This window comes from Dasypus novemcinctus, chromosome 15, assembly GCF_030445035.2.
Source record: "Dasypus novemcinctus isolate mDasNov1 chromosome 15, mDasNov1.1.hap2, whole genome shotgun sequence".
NCBI lineage: Eukaryota > Metazoa > Chordata > Mammalia > Cingulata > Dasypodidae > Dasypus > Dasypus novemcinctus.
In genome coordinates, this window is record NC_080687.1 from 36,665,216 (window position 1) to 36,686,012 (window position 20,797).

Genomic DNA, 20,797 nt, shown 5'->3' on the forward strand with positions numbered 1-20,797 from the left:
AATATTAACTCAAGAATAGGACAAAATAACTTTAGTCTACTTGGTCATTGTCCATCTAAGCTTCTCCTTTGAGACAACGATACCAACAACTGTATATAAGTCCTCAAAAAAAAAGTAGACGAACACCAGAACACAGAATTCATGAGTTAATATTAAGGGGATATGTACTTTAAATGAAATCGGGAATACTGTTTTCTCTTGCATCCATAAGCACTCATGCTGACTGCAAAAAAATAACAAAGTCATTACTATTGTTTTTTTGTGTGTGCGGATGCAATTATTTTCATCTGTCAGATTACTGTGTTACTTCCCACTTGACTTCTAAAGGAATCCCACAGCACTTACATTGTACAATGTGTGAGATCAAGAGAGCAGCACTGGTGTCATTACATGTCAACCTGCCGTGAGCCAAGTCCTGCTTCACCTGCAGAGCAAACAGGTACCTGCAAATATAAATAGAAACGGGCGTCACACAAAGGGCAGGGGAGGCAGCATGAAGCCAGGCTCACTCCTGGCAACCACTCCATGCTGAGAAACTAAGGAAAGGTATCATAAAACCAAATAATAAGGGAGTCTTCTTCCTGGTCTGGAATGAATTTCTGCTACCAATGACTGCAATGCAAATACTTATCTCCCTAAAAATAAAAGGTAATTGGAGACTTATTTATTTCACATAATGAGTAAGAAGTCTCATTTTATATGGAGAGATACAGCCATAAAAACATAAGACTATATCTTGCCACCCTATGTATTTTTTTGCAGGGTATGTATAGTTAGCATTTTGAATTTTTCAAAACATCAGTCAAACATACTCAAAAATGGTTTTATGGCTTCAGACAATAATGGCAATCTATTATGGTTAAGAGCTTTGTTAAGAGATTCGGACAGACAGACATTCTGCCACTTATTTGTGGGGTAATCTTTGCTTAGTTGCTTCCATAAGCCTCAGTTTCCAGATTTTTAAAAAAATATTTGAGTTATTTAAAATTCTTTTATTTGCAAGATAAAACAACTAACCTTTTTTTTTTTTTTGGTATAAGAGAAAGGAGAGGTATTTATAAATCAAAGAAAATAAAGTAAATTACACTGTGATATTAAAATTGTTTGAAAATATCAATATGAAACTATATACTCTTAGAAAGTTATTTGCTAGTTTTGCCCATGGCAGAGGTGTAGAAGCAGTGTCACCTCAGAAGCTACCCTTAGCAACCAGATTCTGTCTCTCATACATTAGAAAGCCGCAGAGGCTCTAGAAAAAAATGGTAGGTTCCAGATCTAGGGGAGGAAAAGGTACAAGTGAACTTGGAATATCATGTTATGCCAGAAAACAAGGCAGCTTTCAAAATTCAGTGGGATTGCATCAAAAGAACAAAAGAACCATCTTGAAGAGACTTCCACTAATCAAATTTGTGACTATCTAAAATCACTTAAGAGTGAGTAAAGTGAAAACACAATGAGTTAATGAAAATCCATGAGCCTATAATGATACTCAAAAAAGAGAATGCTGGAAATATGAATATATCATCATCTGAGGAGGCTATTAAAGCAACTCCTTCTTTAAAAATTGGAAACCTAAGGCAAAGAATTAAACGTGGAACTCTGCCTACCTCTCCAGTAAGAAGAGTATTTCAGGAAAACCAAATAGCATAAGTAGACAAGTAAAGTTTTACTTTACAAAAGAATGCCATCTGTTATGCAGAAGGAATAACAGAATTAGAAAATCATCATTCTGCAACCTCTAAAGAAATTATTGTCTCTGGCAAGGATTGTCAATTGCCATAAAAAGCACTCAGGAGATTGAACATTCATATAGGGCCAAAAGAACAACAATTTTCTACACAAAGGAAACATCGAAATGTCACCAACATAATCCAAGGATCAATGTTAGCATCACTAATGAAACATGAAACACACAACATCACTTCACAGATTCTAGCCAAAAATGTTTAACTTGTATCCATCAAGCCTTTGGAACTAACTTCCAGTTTTTAGGAAGTACAAAGGATGGAGGAATAAACCAAACCACATAAGGAAGCAATCAGAGAAATTTAGAAGTGGGGTATTATTTAGTATAACTGATACAGTTTCTGCAACAAGATGGTACCATGAAGTTTTTCTAGATTAAAGGAGATCCAAGGCACATAATCAGATGCCACAAGTGGTCTGAAAGCAGACATAAAATGGCATTTGGAGTACCCTATAGACAATAGTTGTCGGTAACAGTCTGATGATTTTCTTTCATAATCTGTAACAAATGTTTCACAACAATGTAAGGTATTGGTGGGGAGGTGTCTTGTATGGCAATTCTGCACATGATGCAGGATTGTTCTGTAAGTTCACAACTTCTATAATAAAATATATATATATAAAATATATGTAGAGAGAGAATAAAATGGCATTTGAGAGATAAATGAGGAAAACTGAATAAGATGAAACATACATATATAGAGAGAGAAAATTGGGAAGGCTATCACACTAATATGTTAATAATGGTAGTGCATAGGCGATGGGAATATAGTACTTCTACTTTCTTAATTTTGTCAATCTTTATAGTCTAACTTCCTATGATGCATATTTACTACTTTTATAATAATGAAAATTTAATTTTAATTTTTAAAAAGGGCCTTAACAATATCAACCACAGAGGTTTACATAAAAATAAAATGAGATACTGTAGGTAAAGGTCAGTGTCTAGCACATACACATTCAATAAACATTAGCAATCATTAAAAAATAACTAATCTTCTTTAAATCATGTAGGAGATTCCATTATTAAGAACTAAAAAACTGGGAAGCATATGTGGCTCAACTGATGGAGCATCCTCCTACCACATGGGAAGTCCAGGGTTCAGTACCCAGAGCCTCCTGGCCTGTGTGGTGAGCTGGCCCACGTGCAGTGCTGATGCACGCAAGGAGTGCCGTGCGACGCATAGGTGTCCCCATGTAGGGGAGCCCCACGTGCAAGGATTGCACCCCGCAAGGAGAGCTGCTCCGCGCGAAAAAAGCACAGCCTGCCCAGGAGCGGCACCGCACACACAGAGAGCTGACGCAGCAAGATGACGCAACAAAAAGAGACACAGAGTCCCAGTGCTGCCGAGAATGCAAGTGGACACAGAAGAACACACAGCGAATGGACACAGAGAGCAGACAAAGGGGGCAGTGGGGAAAGGGGAGAGAAATAAATAAAAATAAATCTTAAAAAAAAAAAAAAGAACTAAAAAACTAGGGGCAATTCTGTAAAGAGCAAAAAAATATAAAGGTCTAAGAGTTGACAAGAGCTGACTTCTCTCTAACTCCCCTAGTGTTTAATCTCGTTTGTGTTCTCACTCTTTCTCTGTGCGTGTGTCTCTCCGACACACACTTACTATATGGAAAGTCAAAGGGAAGAAACAGAGGCTACAAAATAACCCGAGCATCAACATAAAAAAGCAGGTACAGAAGGGAAGAGTTAGCACAAATGGTCTTTCTTGATTAGACTGTGGCTAATCATGTCTTTTGAACCTTAACATTGAGAACTACAGGCTTTAATTCTTAATCTACATGGTTAATGTTAAAATAAGTAGGAGGGCTTTGTGTTTCAAAGCATCACACTCTGAATATTTTACCACTTACTAATTCAAACCCTGGGTCCTATGTTCGCAAATAAGTGTGCAGGAACAGACAGCCAGACTCTGCCAGGCTTTGGTGACCATTTGGTGACACTTCGATGGGCTATAGGATAGTACTGGGTTCTGTAAATACACATTCCTTTAGAGGACAAATGAGGACTGCAGGAAGAGTTTTTTACCCCCCGGATTGTCCTGACTCTTCCAGTTCCAAGGTCCTTGTACAGGAGAAATACCTTCCTGGATAGTGACTCTGCAGACTTTTCTTAATGACAAGAGCTGCGCGTTGCACATGGTAGAGGCAAAGCTAACTTTAGAGCTATAGCAACACCTTCAGTACTATAAACTGAAGCAGTTCCAATGAAATTCACAAGGAGCGAAAGGCTAAGTTTTACTCAGCAGGCACTAAACTAAATGAAATCGGTAAACACGAAAACACACAAAGTGCTCAATGTGGCACCAACTCTCTGGCAGAAGGGCGGGCATGAGGAGGATGGTGACGGACTAATCAGAACTAGTCAAAAGGGCTTCTCCTTCCATGTACTGCAGGAATCACAAATCACACTCATCTGACAGCTTGCTTTAAAAATGTCTATTTTAATTTATCCCATTGGTGAGGTCTTAATCGTCTTTCTTTTCTTATTAAGCATGTCATTTACCGTTTTCTCTGCCAGCCTAAAGAAAAACTTCAGCACAGGGGACAGAGCAGCAAATTCTTACAGGGGCTCCTCCCCTTATAAGAAGAACAGAGCCAAGGAGAAACAGGATCAGAGAGAAAAGAGTATGCCCAGATGGAAGGGGGAAAGCAGTGTGTGCTTAAACTGATCAGCAAAAGAAAAGCGACTCAGAGCTCGGCATTAATCAATCAGAAATGATCATTTCTTTTCTAGCTATTTTAAAGCTAATCTGAGAGTCGGAACTTTCTCTCCTTCCAGAAGCCTGGGCACTGATGTCAATAGGACAGATTTCCCCTCACTGTGCAGTTCGATAAATAGAAAGGAATTCAGCTTCCTGTTTAAAAGTGGTAGGCAATTTAATCTTGTATCTATATAAATGGGAAGCTGAAAGCTATTTCTGGAGCCCCAAAGAGTTAAATACAGAGCGAGAGTAACACATACACCAATAAACTGAAGGCCGGTTTCTCCGTCTCTCCCTCGTCTACGTGTCTCTCACCTACAGTGCTCTTGACACAGAATTTGTTCCAACCCTTCTCTCACTGACCACCTGCTACAGAAAAGTGCCTCAAGTCTCAATAGTCTATCATCATTAATATTTTGCTTCTACAGGAATTTGAGAGTGTGGGAGTCTCAATACCTTGGACCTGGGAGACATCCCTGGATAGCATTGGATAGCAATGGCGAGTTTCTAAATACATTAGAAATTCCAGATCAATTTTATTCAATACTGAGCCAAAAGGATTCTCTCCTTGCAAAAGATTTTCTAAGTGTCAGTTTACACTGGGAGCCAAAAACCAAAACATATACATGCAAAATTTTAAAAATTAAAAGAAAAAGAAAGACAAACCCGTGTCCAGCTGCGCTTGTTTAAAACACTTTTGGAATCTATCAGCACTGACAGAGAAACCGGCAATACCAGGCACATGGGGCCTGATGGTAACAAGTTGTATAGACTTTTGTCACAAGGACCAGAATTGTGGAAAACTACACATCTCTTGAGATAATGAGACACAAAAATAGAATAAGTACGAAGCTAATTGTGACAGAGAATTTTCAAATGAGAAAAAAGTAAAGGCTTTATGCCCCAACCTAAGTAGGAAAAGAGGCTTAGTGAGAAGTGGAGGGAAGAGGCACGCTGCTGCCCAATAGATGGGCTCGCCTTCAGATTGATTCCAACATGCTTAGCTTAGAGCAACGTATGGTCTAAAGAAAGGAAAACCAGCCTCAGAAACTGAGATCAGTAGCCAGAGTCAACACTGCTCTCCTGCCACCTGCCCCACTGTCTTGTGCAGCTACACGTTCAGCAGCTCCAGCTGCCCGTCCTCTACATTAAGGGGTCGAAACTGTAGTAGTTTCCAGAAAGCTGATGGGTTTTTTCTATTCTTGGCTGCCATCAATTGCTACACTGATTATAAGCGAAGGGAGACAATTAATGGCAGCTCATTCAGAAAATGCAAAGCTGTGGGGAGGCTTCTGCCGTCTGCTCTCCCTGGTGCTCCACGTTCGTACATCCATCACCGCCTCTCCTGACGCAGCCACGATGTCAAAGAGGTATCTCAGATGTGGCACGGCCAAAACAGAACTTGACTCTCTATGCCCTAGTAGAGCTATGTATCTATATACAGATCACACTTGAATACTCATAAGGGTGCTCTTGAAAGGGAGGTATCTGATCTTCACATATTCCCGCCAGCTCTGTTCTTAGAAAATCACTCATCTTGTCTCAAATTATAAAATGAATGGTAGTGATGATGGTGATGGTGACAGCTATCACCGAGAAGAGTCCCTACTGCATGCCAGGGACTCTATGTATCATGTTGCTCATCCTCAAAACAAATCTAGCTAAGAAAGCATTACAATCTTCACTGCTAGGGACAAATTAATGGAGGCACGGAGGGAACAAGGAACAGGCCAGCAAGTGGCAGGACTGACGCTGAATGGCAGGTTGACCCTATTTCATGCTTCTCCCACACGGCCACACTTCCAAAGAAAGCAAATTACGCCTCATAGCAGACCCAGTCATCCACGGCAGCGACAAAGAAATACCATAACATCTGGGTTTCACGGGAGAGAGTCAAAACTATCTCACAGTATAGGGCAAATATGACAGCGACCAGTTGTAAGTCCAGTTCACTTCATCTCACAGCCCTAAAGAGACCAGGCTTTGGGGAAATTGTGTCCCCCCGTCCCCCAAACCCAGTTTTCTAAGTATAGGTGGGAGAGAAGGGGCTTAATCTGTTAAGGACAGCGCAGGATGCTGGCCAGGTAAACACGAAAATGTTTAATTAACTGATTTAGAACATTGATTTTGTCTTCTCTTCTGCATTGCATAATAATAAATGCCCAGTTTCCAAACCACTAACCTTGTAAGTTCTTCTTGGAGTTGTGTGTGGTCAGGTGGAAAGAACTTCACAGCGAACTTAACAACAACATGCTTTGGCCCTAAAGAAAAAAAAGTAGCAAAGCATGTATTGACTCGTGTTGCAAATGCCATTAAGGATATATTGATGACTAAATAACAGATTCATTCCAGATTTCCAAGGGTATGTCTGCCAATGCCCAAGTCACTTAACAATTGGCCAAGTCTGGCTACTAATTTACTCCTTCATATTGTGGGAAACAGATACCTGTATTTAAAAAGTACTATGACAAGGACATTGTATTGAGCCATTAAATTTTACCCAGATTTTAAAAAAAAAATTGTCTACCAAAATTCATCTAATTGACAGCCTTTATCAAAACATAAGCTTTAAATAATCTAAGAAGGTGATAATGAAAATGTAAATCAATAATATAATTTATTCTTTTCAAGTACCTGCAAGGTACAATTGCTAATATGTTCATCCAGTATGCATCTAGCACCTGCATGTTAATGGCTCTCCTAAACTCTGGAAGTAAAACATAACCAAGATATCGCCTTGCATTTGTCACAGTCAGTCAAATCCTTTTCATGTCTTATAAACTATTGTATCAATGAAGTAAGATAAAAATTGGGAAGCAGATCTGGGGGGAGGAGACACTGTGAACAAGATGGATAATAATTTCCCTGTGAGAATTAAAACCCAGCATCAAATAGATTAGAAAATAATAATTACTAATCTGGGTCAGAGTTTCTTGTTTTGAGGTACAAGCTACAATATAAAGGCAGTCTTACAGATTCTGCCATTTGAAATGATAGCAATAAGTTCATATTCTATGAATTATAAAGTACTATAATGAAATCCAGTTTTTAAATGAGAAATACTATAAAAGCAGAAAATGTCTTTCTGCTTTACTTTCACTATCACAAAGTAAAGGATTTTGTATTACAATTTTTGTGATAACGTTCAAGATTAGAAAAAGACAAAAAAGGTACATCACAAGGAGATACATGCTAGTGATATATACAAAATAGAGGGAAAAAATGAGGTGCGGAAATACTGAAGCCAGGAGAAGATGAGCTTCTTTTTCCTAATAAATCCAAAAATTAACAGAAACCCTGCCACGTCAATCCTATAGCACAAAATTAGCAAAAGGAGGAAGGCTGGAAAGGCTGCAATTTCCTTTTGGCAGTTTTCACAGGTAGGGACTTAAATGAGGCTACTAAGATCCTTAGAAAACCTGAAGCACTAAATTCAACTAAATGCAAACACCAAGTGCAAAATGACAGCTTTGTTCCACCGGCCAGTCAAAGCACAGGGAAGAGATGAAAAAGATACACACTCTCCCCTCCAGTTCTGACCTGACCAACAAGATGCTATCTTCAGGGTCTGCTTTAGGTACTGTACTAAGGAGATACCTTCCCACCATTAACAATTCCTGTCCTTAATCAAACCAGGGACAAGTGTAATCCTAGACTCTGCGCTCCATCCACCCATCACGCTGTGGCTTCTCTCAGCGATGGGTCCAGCCACCCCATGGACATCCAGTAAACATTAAACAAATGGTGGCTATTTCATTTTCAGCATCAATAATTACTTAAAGTTATAGAAGGTCAACATCAATTTCAATCACATAAAGGCCATATAAAGCCAGTGCTCTGTATTTATTACATCTATATAAATTGCTTCAAGTTACCCCAGGGGGGTTTGCTTGATTAGACATAAAAACAACCCCAGAAGTTGTGGGTGCTTCATGCTCAACTAAAGGCTCACAGTTTGGTTACCATCTTAGACTTTTGACCACTCTCTGGCTGCAATGGGGGACCATTTGGGATGGCTGAGCTCAGAGTTTGTCCTTGAAGTAGAGAGAGAGGAGGTTGGTCGGTGCTGAGGTGCAATGAGAAGGGAGAGAAATGGCAAGTGTTCTCTTTCCTTACTCCTCTCCCATGCCCTCTACCTCCTTTTCTTTCCAACATAGACTCCAAATGCATGCTGAGGGGGAGGGAGCGTAGCTCAGTGGCTGAGCGCCTGCTTCCATGTACGAGGTCCCAGGTTCAATCCCTGGTACCTCCTTAAAAAAATAATATAATAAAATAGAGATTTTGGGGAGCAAGTGTGGCTCAGTGGTTGAGCACCTGCTTCCTGTGTAGAAAGTTCTGGGTTCAATCCCAGGGACCACCTGAAAAAAAACGTATGCTGACTGCCTTCAGTGTTCTGCTTGTCATTAAGAAATGTATGCACATGTATGTGCACCACACTCACAAGCACACATATTATTTTGGGCACCTAATTTTTGAAAAACAAAAAACAGAAATGACCAAACAAAAAAACCTTGCATTCTGATTTCATAGGCTTTCTAGAGACAGTACAGAAAATATAAAAACCAAAAAGTCTTCCCTCTCTCAAAAATGACAGGAAGAAATGCCAGCATAGACAAGGCCAGCTAAATTATTCTGGGGCTTACCAGCATGCTTTACTTGTTAATCAAAATGATATCTGATTTTCCAAGCAAGCTTTTGATTACAAAATTGTTATATATTAAAATTGTAGAAGATATATTTTAATAGTACCTGAATTAGTGGATGATGAAAAGCAATCAAGGAGTAAAAAAAAGAATATGTATCATTAGCACTTGATGCCTCAAGGCAAAAGATGTCTAAACAATGAAAACGTCTGCTTTTATATTTAACATCATCATTAAATATATGATACATACTTACTTCTAATCTGTTTCACAATAGGTTTTAGGAGATCCAGCCATACCTAAAAGGGAGGCAAAAACCCAACAAATTGAGACATAAATTCTCAATGAAAGAACACAAGTATTTTGAGACTTTATTTGAAATTGTTTAAAAATCAAAGTATTTTATTTGAGGCTGTCTGTTCCTTTTTTCCCCCTCTAGAATGCCAAATCTTACATTGCCTGCCATGTCTATAATTTGTTAATCCTAATTTGTTAATATCATCCCTTGAAAATTAAAATCTTTCCTAGACTCAGATAAATAATTAACAGTTAACTAAGAACTTTTCTACCCTCATTTGTATTTTTATCATATTTAGTTATTTATGAAATGCTGATGGATGATGGCTTATCTGGCTTCAAAGCTGAGTGAAATATGCATGTTTTCATTTTTTAAAAAATACATCTACATATACTTACATACAGAATAGTGGCACATTGTTGCAGGACATGGAAAGGGAATGAATTTTTATTGAATACCACAGCTCTTCTCTACCAGATATTACCAAAAAGCTATTCCTCTCTAAGCAAGGCCAGAGTATTTCTATTACTCAGGAGAGAAACCTGAGACTTAAGGAGGCTAAATAATTTGCTCGAGGTCTCTCAGCAAGAGGGTGGCACAGTGAGGAGTGAAATCAGATCTGTCCAACTTGAGAGTCTGTAATAAGCTTATCACATACATGTTCCTTAGCATGTAGCTTGAGTGGCAAAATTTTCAGATTTAAGAGAAACCAGCTGCCCTTATTAATAAAATTCAAGTTAACCATATTAATAAAATTCAAGTTAACCATATTATCTCCATTTCACACTTTCTTTTCATCAAATTCCCCTAATTTTGAACTTGTGATCATTTAAAATCACTTCTACTTAAACCTATATTTGCATAAAAGACAAAAACATGGTTAATATCCCTCATATACAGAGGGCTATATAAGGAAATGTGAAAAAGAGAAACACACCTGTGGAAAACTATGCAAAAAATACAGACAAGTAATTCATTAGAGAAAAATGCCAACAGCTAATGTGAAAATGTTCAAGTACAGGAGCAATGTGCACTAGAGACATAAATTAAAACAATGAAATGCACTTTCTTTTTTAAAAGTAGTTTACTGAGATATATTCACAGACTAAACAATCTATCCAAGGTGTACAATCAATGGCTTTTTTATAAGCACAATGTTGTGCATGTATCACCACAAAAATTTTTAGAGCAATTGCATTAATCCAAAAAGAAAAACTCCACACCACTTAGCAGTCACTTCTCAATCCCTCTATCCTTCCCCAGCCCTACATAACCACAAATCTAATTCCACCTTTATAAATTGATTTATATTTCTATTTTATATAAATGGAATCAAACAATATGTATATAGCACTTTGCGTCTGGGGTCAGTCCCTGAGCATAACGTTTTAGGGGTTTTTTTGCCTGATATTAACATTTTGTAATATTAACATACATTTGTTCAGTATCAAGAAAAACAGTCTTACATATGCAATATTACCCATATTCATATTTCACTGGAGGATTTACTATGCTATATAGTCCTGTGTTAGTATTATACAAGACCTTAGACTTTTAGTAATATACAAGACCTTAGACTTTCCCTTTCAACCACTGTCACATCCAAATAATAGCACTGCTAGTTATAAACATTATGTTGTGCTTTCACCTTTTCTATTCATTTCCAAAGATTAACATGCAAGCTCTTTTTTTTTTCTAGTTACATCATCAAGTTAACGCTCAGCTTTCCATTCTCTAACCCACTCTATTTTCTGGTGACCCATATTCTACTTATTAACTCCACGAGACTGCACAATATATTTAGTTCATAATGGTGCAATCATACAGTATTTGTCCTTTTGTGTCTGGAATGCTGCACTCAACATAATGTTCTCCAGGTTCACCCATGTTGTCATATGCTTGACAACTTCTTTTCTTACAACTGCATAATATTCCATCATGTGACAGCAAGGACCAGGAAGGAATGAGGGTCCAACAGTGACCCCCTGATTCTAATGACTATGCTTGTGAGCCTATACACCTGAAAAAAGAACAAGGCCTAGAGCAGCACTGTGCCTAGGAGTTCCCTCCTGACAGCCTCCGTGTTACTCAAATGTGGCCAGTCTCAAAGCCAAACTCAGCATGTAAATGCAATGCCTTCCCCCCAGTGTGGGACATGACACCCAGGGATGAGCCTCCCTGGCACTGAGGGATCATTACCAAGCACTAGCTGATGACGTAACTAGAAAGTGACCTTGAATTAAAGGTTCAACGCGGACCAGCAGAATATCCCTGTCTACATATAATAACAGGAGTTTAAAATGCTGTTTGACCTAAAGTAAGTGGGAAATGGAAAGGACAAATGAGTTTATATGGCTATGAGTCTCTAAAAAAGAGTCTGGAGGTTGTCAGAAGGATTGTCCTTATGCACACCTGAGCAGAGTCCCAGAGACAGATAAAGTAGATACAACCACAGGTATTGGTTCTTGTGAGGGCTAAAGAGACCCACAGGTTCTATGGTCATGGCAGATGGAGTTCACTGCCATGTCAGTTGGCCCTTCTTTGGAGCTGGTGTCTCTGCGTGATGGAGCTGGACTCAGATGTGATCTCTTTTCACAAGTCTTTCATGCTACTTTACTGGAATTGTAGTTGATGCTGGGGTTTAAGATATATCTAGGGGATTTGAATCTCTGGACTGACAATATGATAGCCAGGCCCTGAGCCTCAACAGACTTCAGCTCCTACACTCTGATTTATTGGACTTACCCCACTCAGTTAACATGGAGTTGAAGAATGTCAATCACCACACCATGGAGCCTAGAGTGCCTACAACTGAAAGCAGGAGGATTGCATCCAGTATCCATGTGGAATCTAAGCCCCCTCTTGACATAGATGTGGAATGGACACAACCAAGCCAAGGTCCACAAGAAGGAGGAATATAGTAAGGATTAGAGTGGACTTAATGATATTCTATTCATGAACTACTGTGGTTAATAATCGAGAAAATGTGGCACTGGTGTGGAAAAAGTGGCCATGGTAGCTGCTGGGTGCAGGGAATGAGAGGAAGAGATGAGATGTGGAGGCATTTTCGGGACTTGGAGATGTCCTGAGTGGTGCTGCAGGGACAATTGCCGGACATTGTATGTCCTCCCATGGCCCACTGGATGGAACGTGGGAGAGTGTGGGCTATGATGTGGACCACAGGCCATGGGGTGCAGAGATGCCCAGAGATGTACTCATCAGATGCAATGGATGTGTCATGATGATGGGGGAGAGTGTTACTGTGGGGGAAGTGGTGGGGTGGGGGTGGTGGGGGTGAATGGGGACCTAATATTTTTTTAATGTAATATTTTTTTTTTAAATGGAAAAAAAAAATTCCATTCATGTGAATACACCACAGTTTGTTTATCCACTCATTGGTTGATGGACACCTGGGTTATTTCCATCTTTTAATGGTGGCGTTAATAATGCCACTATCAACACCAGTGTGCAGACGTCTGTTTGTGGCGCAGATGTCTGATGTTGAGTGTGTTCACTGCAACACCAACCACAACAGTGTAACTGAGGATCCTGCCTGGAGGCCAAGAGCTTCATAACTCAAACTTTCTCAGAGGCTGTTCTCCAATATTTGCTGGCAGCGCCCTCCCTTTTCCCATGTAGGAAACAGTTCTACTCCCCTCTGTGTCCTCAGCAATCAGTCTTGGTCAGCAGGGAGGCTGACTGAGAGGCTCAGATCTCTTTAGTCCCTTGCTGGCTCCCAACACAAACACCAGCATGGCCCTACCTTAGGCTGTGTCCCTCTCTCCTGCTTCCTGGGAAAGTAGACCCGGTGGCCCCTTTGGCTGTAGCCATTGGCCCAAGGCCAGAGAATTCAAAATTGTCTGCTCATAGGTTAGGGAAGGAGCGCTGGCAGCTGTGGCTGCAGCTGCAGCTTCCACTCAAGATCTCTCTTTCAAGTTTCTTCTCCTATGTCCCTCTCTGTTCTGGGCAGTGTTCAGACTTCCCCTAATGCCCTAAACACTAGAACAATTTTTTCCAGTCTATTTCTATCTGTCCTCTAGTTATTTTTCTGGGAGAAAGTTATTTCTCTGTTATTTTCTTCCCAGAAGTCACTGAAATGCCATTTTATGAATTAAATTAGCATCTAGAGACGTCTGCATTTATACACCTGCGGATATAGAGGCCAAAGGAAGAGACAATTATAGAATGACACCAAGATTTCTGCCATGGGTGTCTTGGGAATCAATGTGGCTCAAGCAGTTGAGTGCCCACCTCCCACATGGAAGGTCCCAGGTTCCGTTCCTGGTGCCTCCTAAAGAAGACAAAGAGCGGACAAGGAGCAAAGATAATGAGCAAACAACAAGCAAAAACAAATAAGCAGCAAGCAGATGTGGCTCTAGCAGTAGAGCACTCACCTCCCAAATGGGAGGTTCCAAGTTCGCTTTCTAGTGCCTCCTAAAGAAAACAAAAGGATAACGAGCAGACAACAAGCAAACAGATGAGGGAGCCATGGGGGGAGGGGGAGAGGGGATGGAAGGGGAGAAATAATAAAGGCAGAACAGTGCATTAAAAAAATAATTAAAAAATTTTTTTGCCATGGGTATCTAGATAGACCCTGGTGACAGGGTGCACTGGGAGAAGACTGGGACTGAGGGCTCCTAGGCATTTTGACTTTAAGGTACCCTTGGATCATCCAGAAAGAGATGTATGGAAACAGATGGAAAAGTATAGGCTGGAGACCCTACATTGTGAAGCCACCACCACACTGACTCCCTGGGGGATACAAGAGCCTGAGAGGAATACACAGAATGAATCACCTGAGCCCTGATGAACCCCTCCACAAGTAGAGCCAGGCAGAAGCAGCTGAGAATAGGGCAATAAGGAAAGAGTTGTGCCCAGGGAGCACTGAGAAGACAGTGTTTCCCAAAGGAAGCATGTCAGGATCTGTTGAAAGGTCTGGATGACAACTAGACTGTCTCCCAATCACTTGAAGCAGCCTTGGGTCTCAGGGGTGGTAAAGAGGCAGGAAGGATAAATGACTTTTTCAAGAAGTTTGCCTGTGAAGGAGCAAGAATGGAGAGAGAGGGGCTGAGAGATCGAGTAAGGACACAGTTTATTCTATTTGTGTGTTTTTAATAGGAAAGATGGGTGCTTTGAAGAAGAAGAGGGGTTGAAAATATGAGTCAGGAGGGATAAGCAATGTCACACAGGATCTGAGATGATGTGAGACAGATCTATAGGACAGTGGAGGCAGTAGCTTGAGAGGGAAAAAGAGTCCTCATCTAGAGAAGGAAAGCATAATGACAGAAGCAAGTAGAAATGAAAGCTTCTATTTAACACCTTCTGCTTCCCCTGTAAGGCTGGAGCATTAAAAGGTTGAGGTGAGTGGAGCTCTGAAATAGTTGTATCCCATGGGAGAGCGGGTTAACTGGGGCATTCTAGTGGGGCTCCCCGGGCTGCAGCGAGCCCATCCACAAGCTTCTTCCCTGTGCTCTTTTGGCCTTTATGGCCGTCTCAGGGGAACCATCACTGAGATCTCCCATCATGGCCAGTTGTGCCACAGGAGCTGCCTAAACTTCTGCAAAGCACCAGGACCAAACAACTACAATTTTGTACAATTTTGCCAATTTTACGAACTGTTTTAAAACATCTCTACTCTGTTTTTAGCATTTATTTGGAAAGCATCAAGTAGAAGCACCAATTTGAGCCAAATGAGCATGTGTTTCTTCACATGTAGGTCTGGGAACATAAGACTGGCCTGAATTAGTCAGCCCATTTGGTAGAGCTCTCCAGTGATAACACAACAAAGCATCAATCAAATCACAAGTAAATCAGCCTAGATGAGGAGCTTCTCTCTGTTTACTGGTCAGACTGTATTTGCAGAGCTAAGAAAGTAAGTCTCCCATGTAGAAACCACCGTATGTGGATGAGCTGTAAGGAGCAGGGCAAGTAAAATTTCTTTAACCAGAGTTAAAGCGCTGAAGTTTGATATATAGAGAGGGCTACAAGGAAGCAATTTAAATGGACTAGGTCATCCTAGACAAGTGGCTCATTCATTTAACCTAAGCAGACCAGAAAGAACTTCCAGATGAATAACAAGGCAACAAAGACACCAATGGTAGTCACTGTGCCTACCATTCTGAGGTGCATTGCAAGGATAAACTCTGACACCAAAATCTTTCATTTCCTGACGGCGACTCTCTGGAGGGTCACATTTGTAATTACCTATCTCTAACCCTACTCTCCACGCCTTCAACCAAACCATACACCCTTGTCTTCTATAACATCCATCCTGATGGTTTCCAGAGAACACCTACACATCCACATTGTTTACTCATAAAGGAATTTGGCTAAAATGAATGCACTTGTAGAAAACCCATTCCAGTTGGTAGGACTCAAAGATGAACCTGCTTGGAATCAAAGGCCTACATTCCACAGTTTGGTTTCAAAGCAGCTTCCCACCTCTAGCTTCCGTGCTTCTCTCTCTGCATTCCAGTACAGCTACCTACCTTCCCAAACATGCATGAACCTTTGCCTCTGATCCTTTGCTAATGTTACTTTCCCCTTTTGGAATGTACTCTCTGTACTGAAATAGCGTTAGGTAAAAAGAGCTTCAAGGCCAACATACCAAACGTAAGGCAAGATTAATCCCTATCTTCAAAGAGGTTTCCTCATTTAATAAAAACATCTCCTCTCCCCCTCCCCTCCCCATTATTTTGGTGGGTGTTATTTTAGGTGGATTTCATAGGCAAAAGGAATGTGCTAAAAGAGATTCATTTACAGATATCAGACAGAAGGCAGTGAAGGGCCTAATATTTATTGAAGGCCTACGGTGTGTCAGATAGTGAGTTAGATGCTTTACACATGCTCTTCTAATACCCACATCAATGCTGTCATTTCACACATGAAGGGAGCCAAGCTAAGAGAGCTTACGGAAGATACCCTGGGTCACCCAGCTGGGATTTGACATGAAGTCCATCTGACTCGTAAATTGTGTCCCTTTTTTTTTTTGCAACATAATATGTCACCTGTTTAAAAGAGAAAGGACTCATAGAGGTTCATCTCTCTGCTTACTGTTTAAAATATCAAACTGAATGCAATGGAAAAACTTCATGATCAACTATAATGTATAAGAACCAGATAAAATATTTGTTATAGGAAATTATCTGATGGTCTAGAATTTACGGCAACAAATTCATTTTCCTGTAGACAGACTCCTAGAAGAAATAATGCTACCTTGAAATGTTTGCATGTACTAATCTAAGTACACATTTCACATTAATTTAAATTACTTTATTCAATTTTACATTCGGTTATATTTAAACATTAAGTGTGGCTTTCTCTGTAGAAACCCTATTTTTAGAAATTTTTACTTCTGGTCAAAATAGAGTAACAGGGATCAGATTTACCCTCCCACCTAAAACAGTCAAAAAATGGACAAAACACATAACACAACAGATTTGAAGATACTGGACATGAGGCAACAAGAAAAAGCAGTTCCTGAGAAACAGGAAGATAAAAATGTGATGCCTACACTGCTGCAGATAGAGCTAAGCGTTCAAGGAGACTAAGGCAGCTAATGGTCACAAGACGGAGTTCCAAGAGGAGAAAACTGCACATAGAGAGAACCTTGGAAATCTGCAGAAGGTTGCCCTTAAGGAATCAGCTGAATACTGATCAGTGCACATGTGTTAGGAAACAACCCCATACTAGAAAAGAACCCCTGGGAAGGACTAGAGGTAACAGTCCCAGTGCTCACACAGGGCCAGGAATACTACCTACTACCACTAGCCAGACTGAAAACTCTACTCTCATGACTCATGGGGTGTGGCAGGCTGAATTATGTGCCCCAGAGAAAAATCATGTTCTTAATCTTGACCCATTATCGTAGGTGTGAATCTATGATAAATGGGATCATTTGAAGATGATATTTTAAGTTAAGGCATGGCCCAAGTGAATCAGGTTGGGCCTTAATCTTATTACTGAATGTTTAAAGAGAAAGTCACATAGAGAAGTAGAAACTGGAAGTCAATTAACCTGGAAGATAAAGGAGAGGACATCACCATGTGACAGAAAAGTTAAGGAATCTCAAGGACTGGACAGCCAGAACCATAGCAACCCTGGAGGAAGCCAACCTCTTAGCCTCTGAAATTGTGAGTCAATAAATTTCTGTTATGTAAACCAGTACCACTGTATGGCATTTGTTTTAGCAGCTGAGAAACTAAGACATAGGGCACTGGGTAGAATACTGAAGAACTATGCCTTAGTAATAGGAATAATTAGCCCCGGATTGTGCAATACTGTAGTCTCACCTAAAAACTTTAAAACCAAGACCTGAAAAGGCCAAGTTGTTTCCAAATAACTGCATCCAAGGACAAACTCAATAAAATTTAAAGGGATTAAAAAAGTATCCAGCACCAAACAAAGTAAAAGTCATGGTCTAGTATCCAATTAAAAACAACAACAACAACAAAATCCCCAAAGCATCAGGCATGCAAAGCCACAGGAAAATATGACCTATAATGGCATACAAAAAATTAATCAATTGAAAATGATCTAGAAATGACAGTTGTTAGAATTAGCAGACAAGGACATTAAAATAGTTGTAGCTATAGTCAAAGAGTCAAAGAGTCAAACAGAAAAATGGAAGACATTTTTTAAAAAGACCCAAACTAAACATCTAGAAGTAAAATCATTTAGATTGTGTGAGATTTTAAAAATACACTGGATGGGATTAATAGCAAATTAGGCACTGCAAAAGAAAATACTAATGAATTTGAAGACTTGGCATTAGAAACAATTCAAAATTAAACACAAGAGAAGAACTAAAAAATTAAGAGAGTGGAGGAGTTCTGGGAAGATGGCCTCAGACTAGGTAGGCAGGGCTCAACTCTTACAAAAACAATGGAGAAAGATGCAAAAGCTATCTGAGGGTACTGCTTTGGGGATCAGCATACCAGGACAGTGTTTCCAGGGGGTTGAGAGAGACAAAGAATCCGCAACAACAAAGGTGTGATACCAAACACCCATGGTAGACAAAGGGCTCCCTCTCCCACCCCCTGTCTCACTGCAGCCAACTGAGAGGGGAACAGATGCCTTCCTCCCTGTCAGCTGTTACAAGGAAAAAGGAAGAGGGAATCAGGGGGGTACCTTTCAGTGAATTTGGCCAGCACAGCATACTTTGAATCTTGGCTCTGACCAGACCAAAACAGAAAAGTGGAGACTGAAACAAATCCGATGAAAGGTGTGCTGAAGAGTGCCACCTGCTGGCTGGTCTGGAAATTGCACAAACAAAAACTGCTTTGAGACTCTCTGTACCCTAACTCCTGGGAGAAAATCTGTGCCCGATTTTGATAACTTAAGCTTGGCAATTTTAAAGACTTAGGATAAGGTGAACCAAATATCAAAGAAGAGCTGTGAAAAAAAGAGGCAAGAGAGAGAAATTGTCCATCAGTAAGTATTCAGATGCCTAGATATTAGCAAAAAGATAACAATCCATACTAAGAAATAGGAAGAAATGGCCTAGCCAAATGAACAAACCAAATATTCTGATGATATACAGGATCTAAGACAACTAATCAATGATAGTGACACAAATCTACTAAATCAATTCAAAGAACTGAAGAAAAATATTGCTAAAGGATTAAAAGATATTATGAAGACACTAGGTGAGCATATGGAACAATCTGAAAGCCTGCAAAGAAAACTAACATGCCTTACAGGAATGAGAGACACTACAGGAGATTTAAAATACATTAGAAGCACATAACAGCAGGTATGAATTGTTCAAAGACAAAATTAGTGATTTCAAGGCCAGAACATCCAAACTAGAAAAGACAGGAGAACAGCAAGAGAAAAGAATGGAAAAAATGAAACAAGATCTCAGGGAATCAAATGGCAATGTGAAATGAATAAACATATGCATTACTGGTGTCCTAGAAAGAGAAGAGAATGGAAACAAGGCAGAAAGAATATGTGAGGAAATAATGCCTGAAAATTTACCAACCCTTATGAAAGATATAAATATCACTATCCAAGAAGGAAAACGCATCCAAAACATAAGAAACCCAAATAGACCTACCCTGAGACACCTACTCTTCAGAATGACAAATACCAGAAATAAGAGAGGATTCTGAAAGCAGCAAGAGAAAAGCAAAGCAACACATACAAAGTAATCTCAATAAGATTATGAGTTGAACTCTCTTCAGAAACCATGGAGGTGAGAAGAAAGGGTTATGATGTATTTGAGGAACTGAAAGAGAAAAACTGCCAGCCAAGAAATCTGCCTCCGGCAAAACTGTCCTTCAAAAATGAGGGTGCATTCAAAGTCTTCACTGACAGACCAAATCTAATAGAATATGTTACCAAAAGACCAGAATTAAAAGAGATACTAAAGGAGTGCTGCAGCCTGAAAGGAAAACACAAGGGTAAATTACTTGGAGAAGAGTTAGAAATGAAGATTATTAGGAAGAGTAACTTAAAGGGTTAAAAGACAGATTCTAATACAATATGATAACAGAAAGCCAAAGGACAAAATGCCTTTACAGTAATAACACTGAATGTTAATGCTTGAGCTCCCGAATCAAAAGATAAAGATTGATAGAATGGATAAAAAAATACTGGACTAATTAGATTTTAAATGCACAACCATTATAAGGGATAAAGAAAGTCATTATATATTAATAAAACAGGAAATTCACCAAGAAGAAATAACTATACTAAATATTTATGCACCCAACCTGGGCTTCCCAAGATACTTGAGACACACACTGTCAAAACACAATGATGAAAACACAATGATGAAAGAGGTTGTAGATTTTGGGAGAAGTGGGGTGGAGTGTGAGGTATATGGGAACCTCTTACTTTTTTTAATGTAATTTTTGTGTGTGATCTATGAATCTTTTTTTAAAAAGGCAATTAAAATTAAAAAAAAAAAACTGAAGGGAAAAATATGCGTCTCTACAATAATAGTCAGAGACTTCAATACACCACTCTCAGTATTGGATAGAACATCTGTACAGAGGATTTAAAAAAAACACACACAAATAAAAAACCAGAGATCTTGAATAAAATGATAAAGGAATCAGACCTAACAGTCATTTATAGAGCATTGCATGCCAAAACAGCAGGATATACGTTCTTTCCAAGCACTCATGAAACCTTCTCCAAGATAGACCATATGTTGGTCAGGAGACAAGTCTCAATAAACTTAAAAAGATTGAAATTATACAAAACAGAATGAAGCTGGAAATCAATAATGGATGAAAAAAAGAAAATTCATAAATATATGGAAATTAAACAACACATTCTTAATCAGTGGGTCAAAGAAGAAATTGTACGAGAATTCAGGAAATAACTTGAGATAAACGAAAATGAGAACACAACATATTAAAACCGATGAGATACTGCAAAGA

The 20,797-nt window shown here is 39.5% G+C and overlaps 1 protein-coding gene across 6 annotated transcripts in view; it reads right to left on the reverse strand.

Annotated features, from left to right (window-relative positions):
- Nucleotides 1–20,797, reverse strand: part of FARP1 (FERM, ARH/RhoGEF and pleckstrin domain protein 1) — a 320,081-nt gene that overhangs the window by 69,625 nt on the left and 229,659 nt on the right. For all 6 annotated transcript variants that reach the window (XM_058276487.2, XM_071208233.1, XM_004447777.4 and 3 more), the window contains exons 4-6: nucleotides 9,363–9,405; nucleotides 6,646–6,724; nucleotides 346–443 (exon numbers count right to left, since the gene is read on the reverse strand). In XM_058276487.2, coding sequence (XP_058132470.1) covers nucleotides 346–443; nucleotides 6,646–6,724; nucleotides 9,363–9,405 — 220 coding nt within the window. The remainder of the gene's footprint in view (nucleotides 1–345; nucleotides 444–6,645; nucleotides 6,725–9,362; nucleotides 9,406–20,797) is intronic.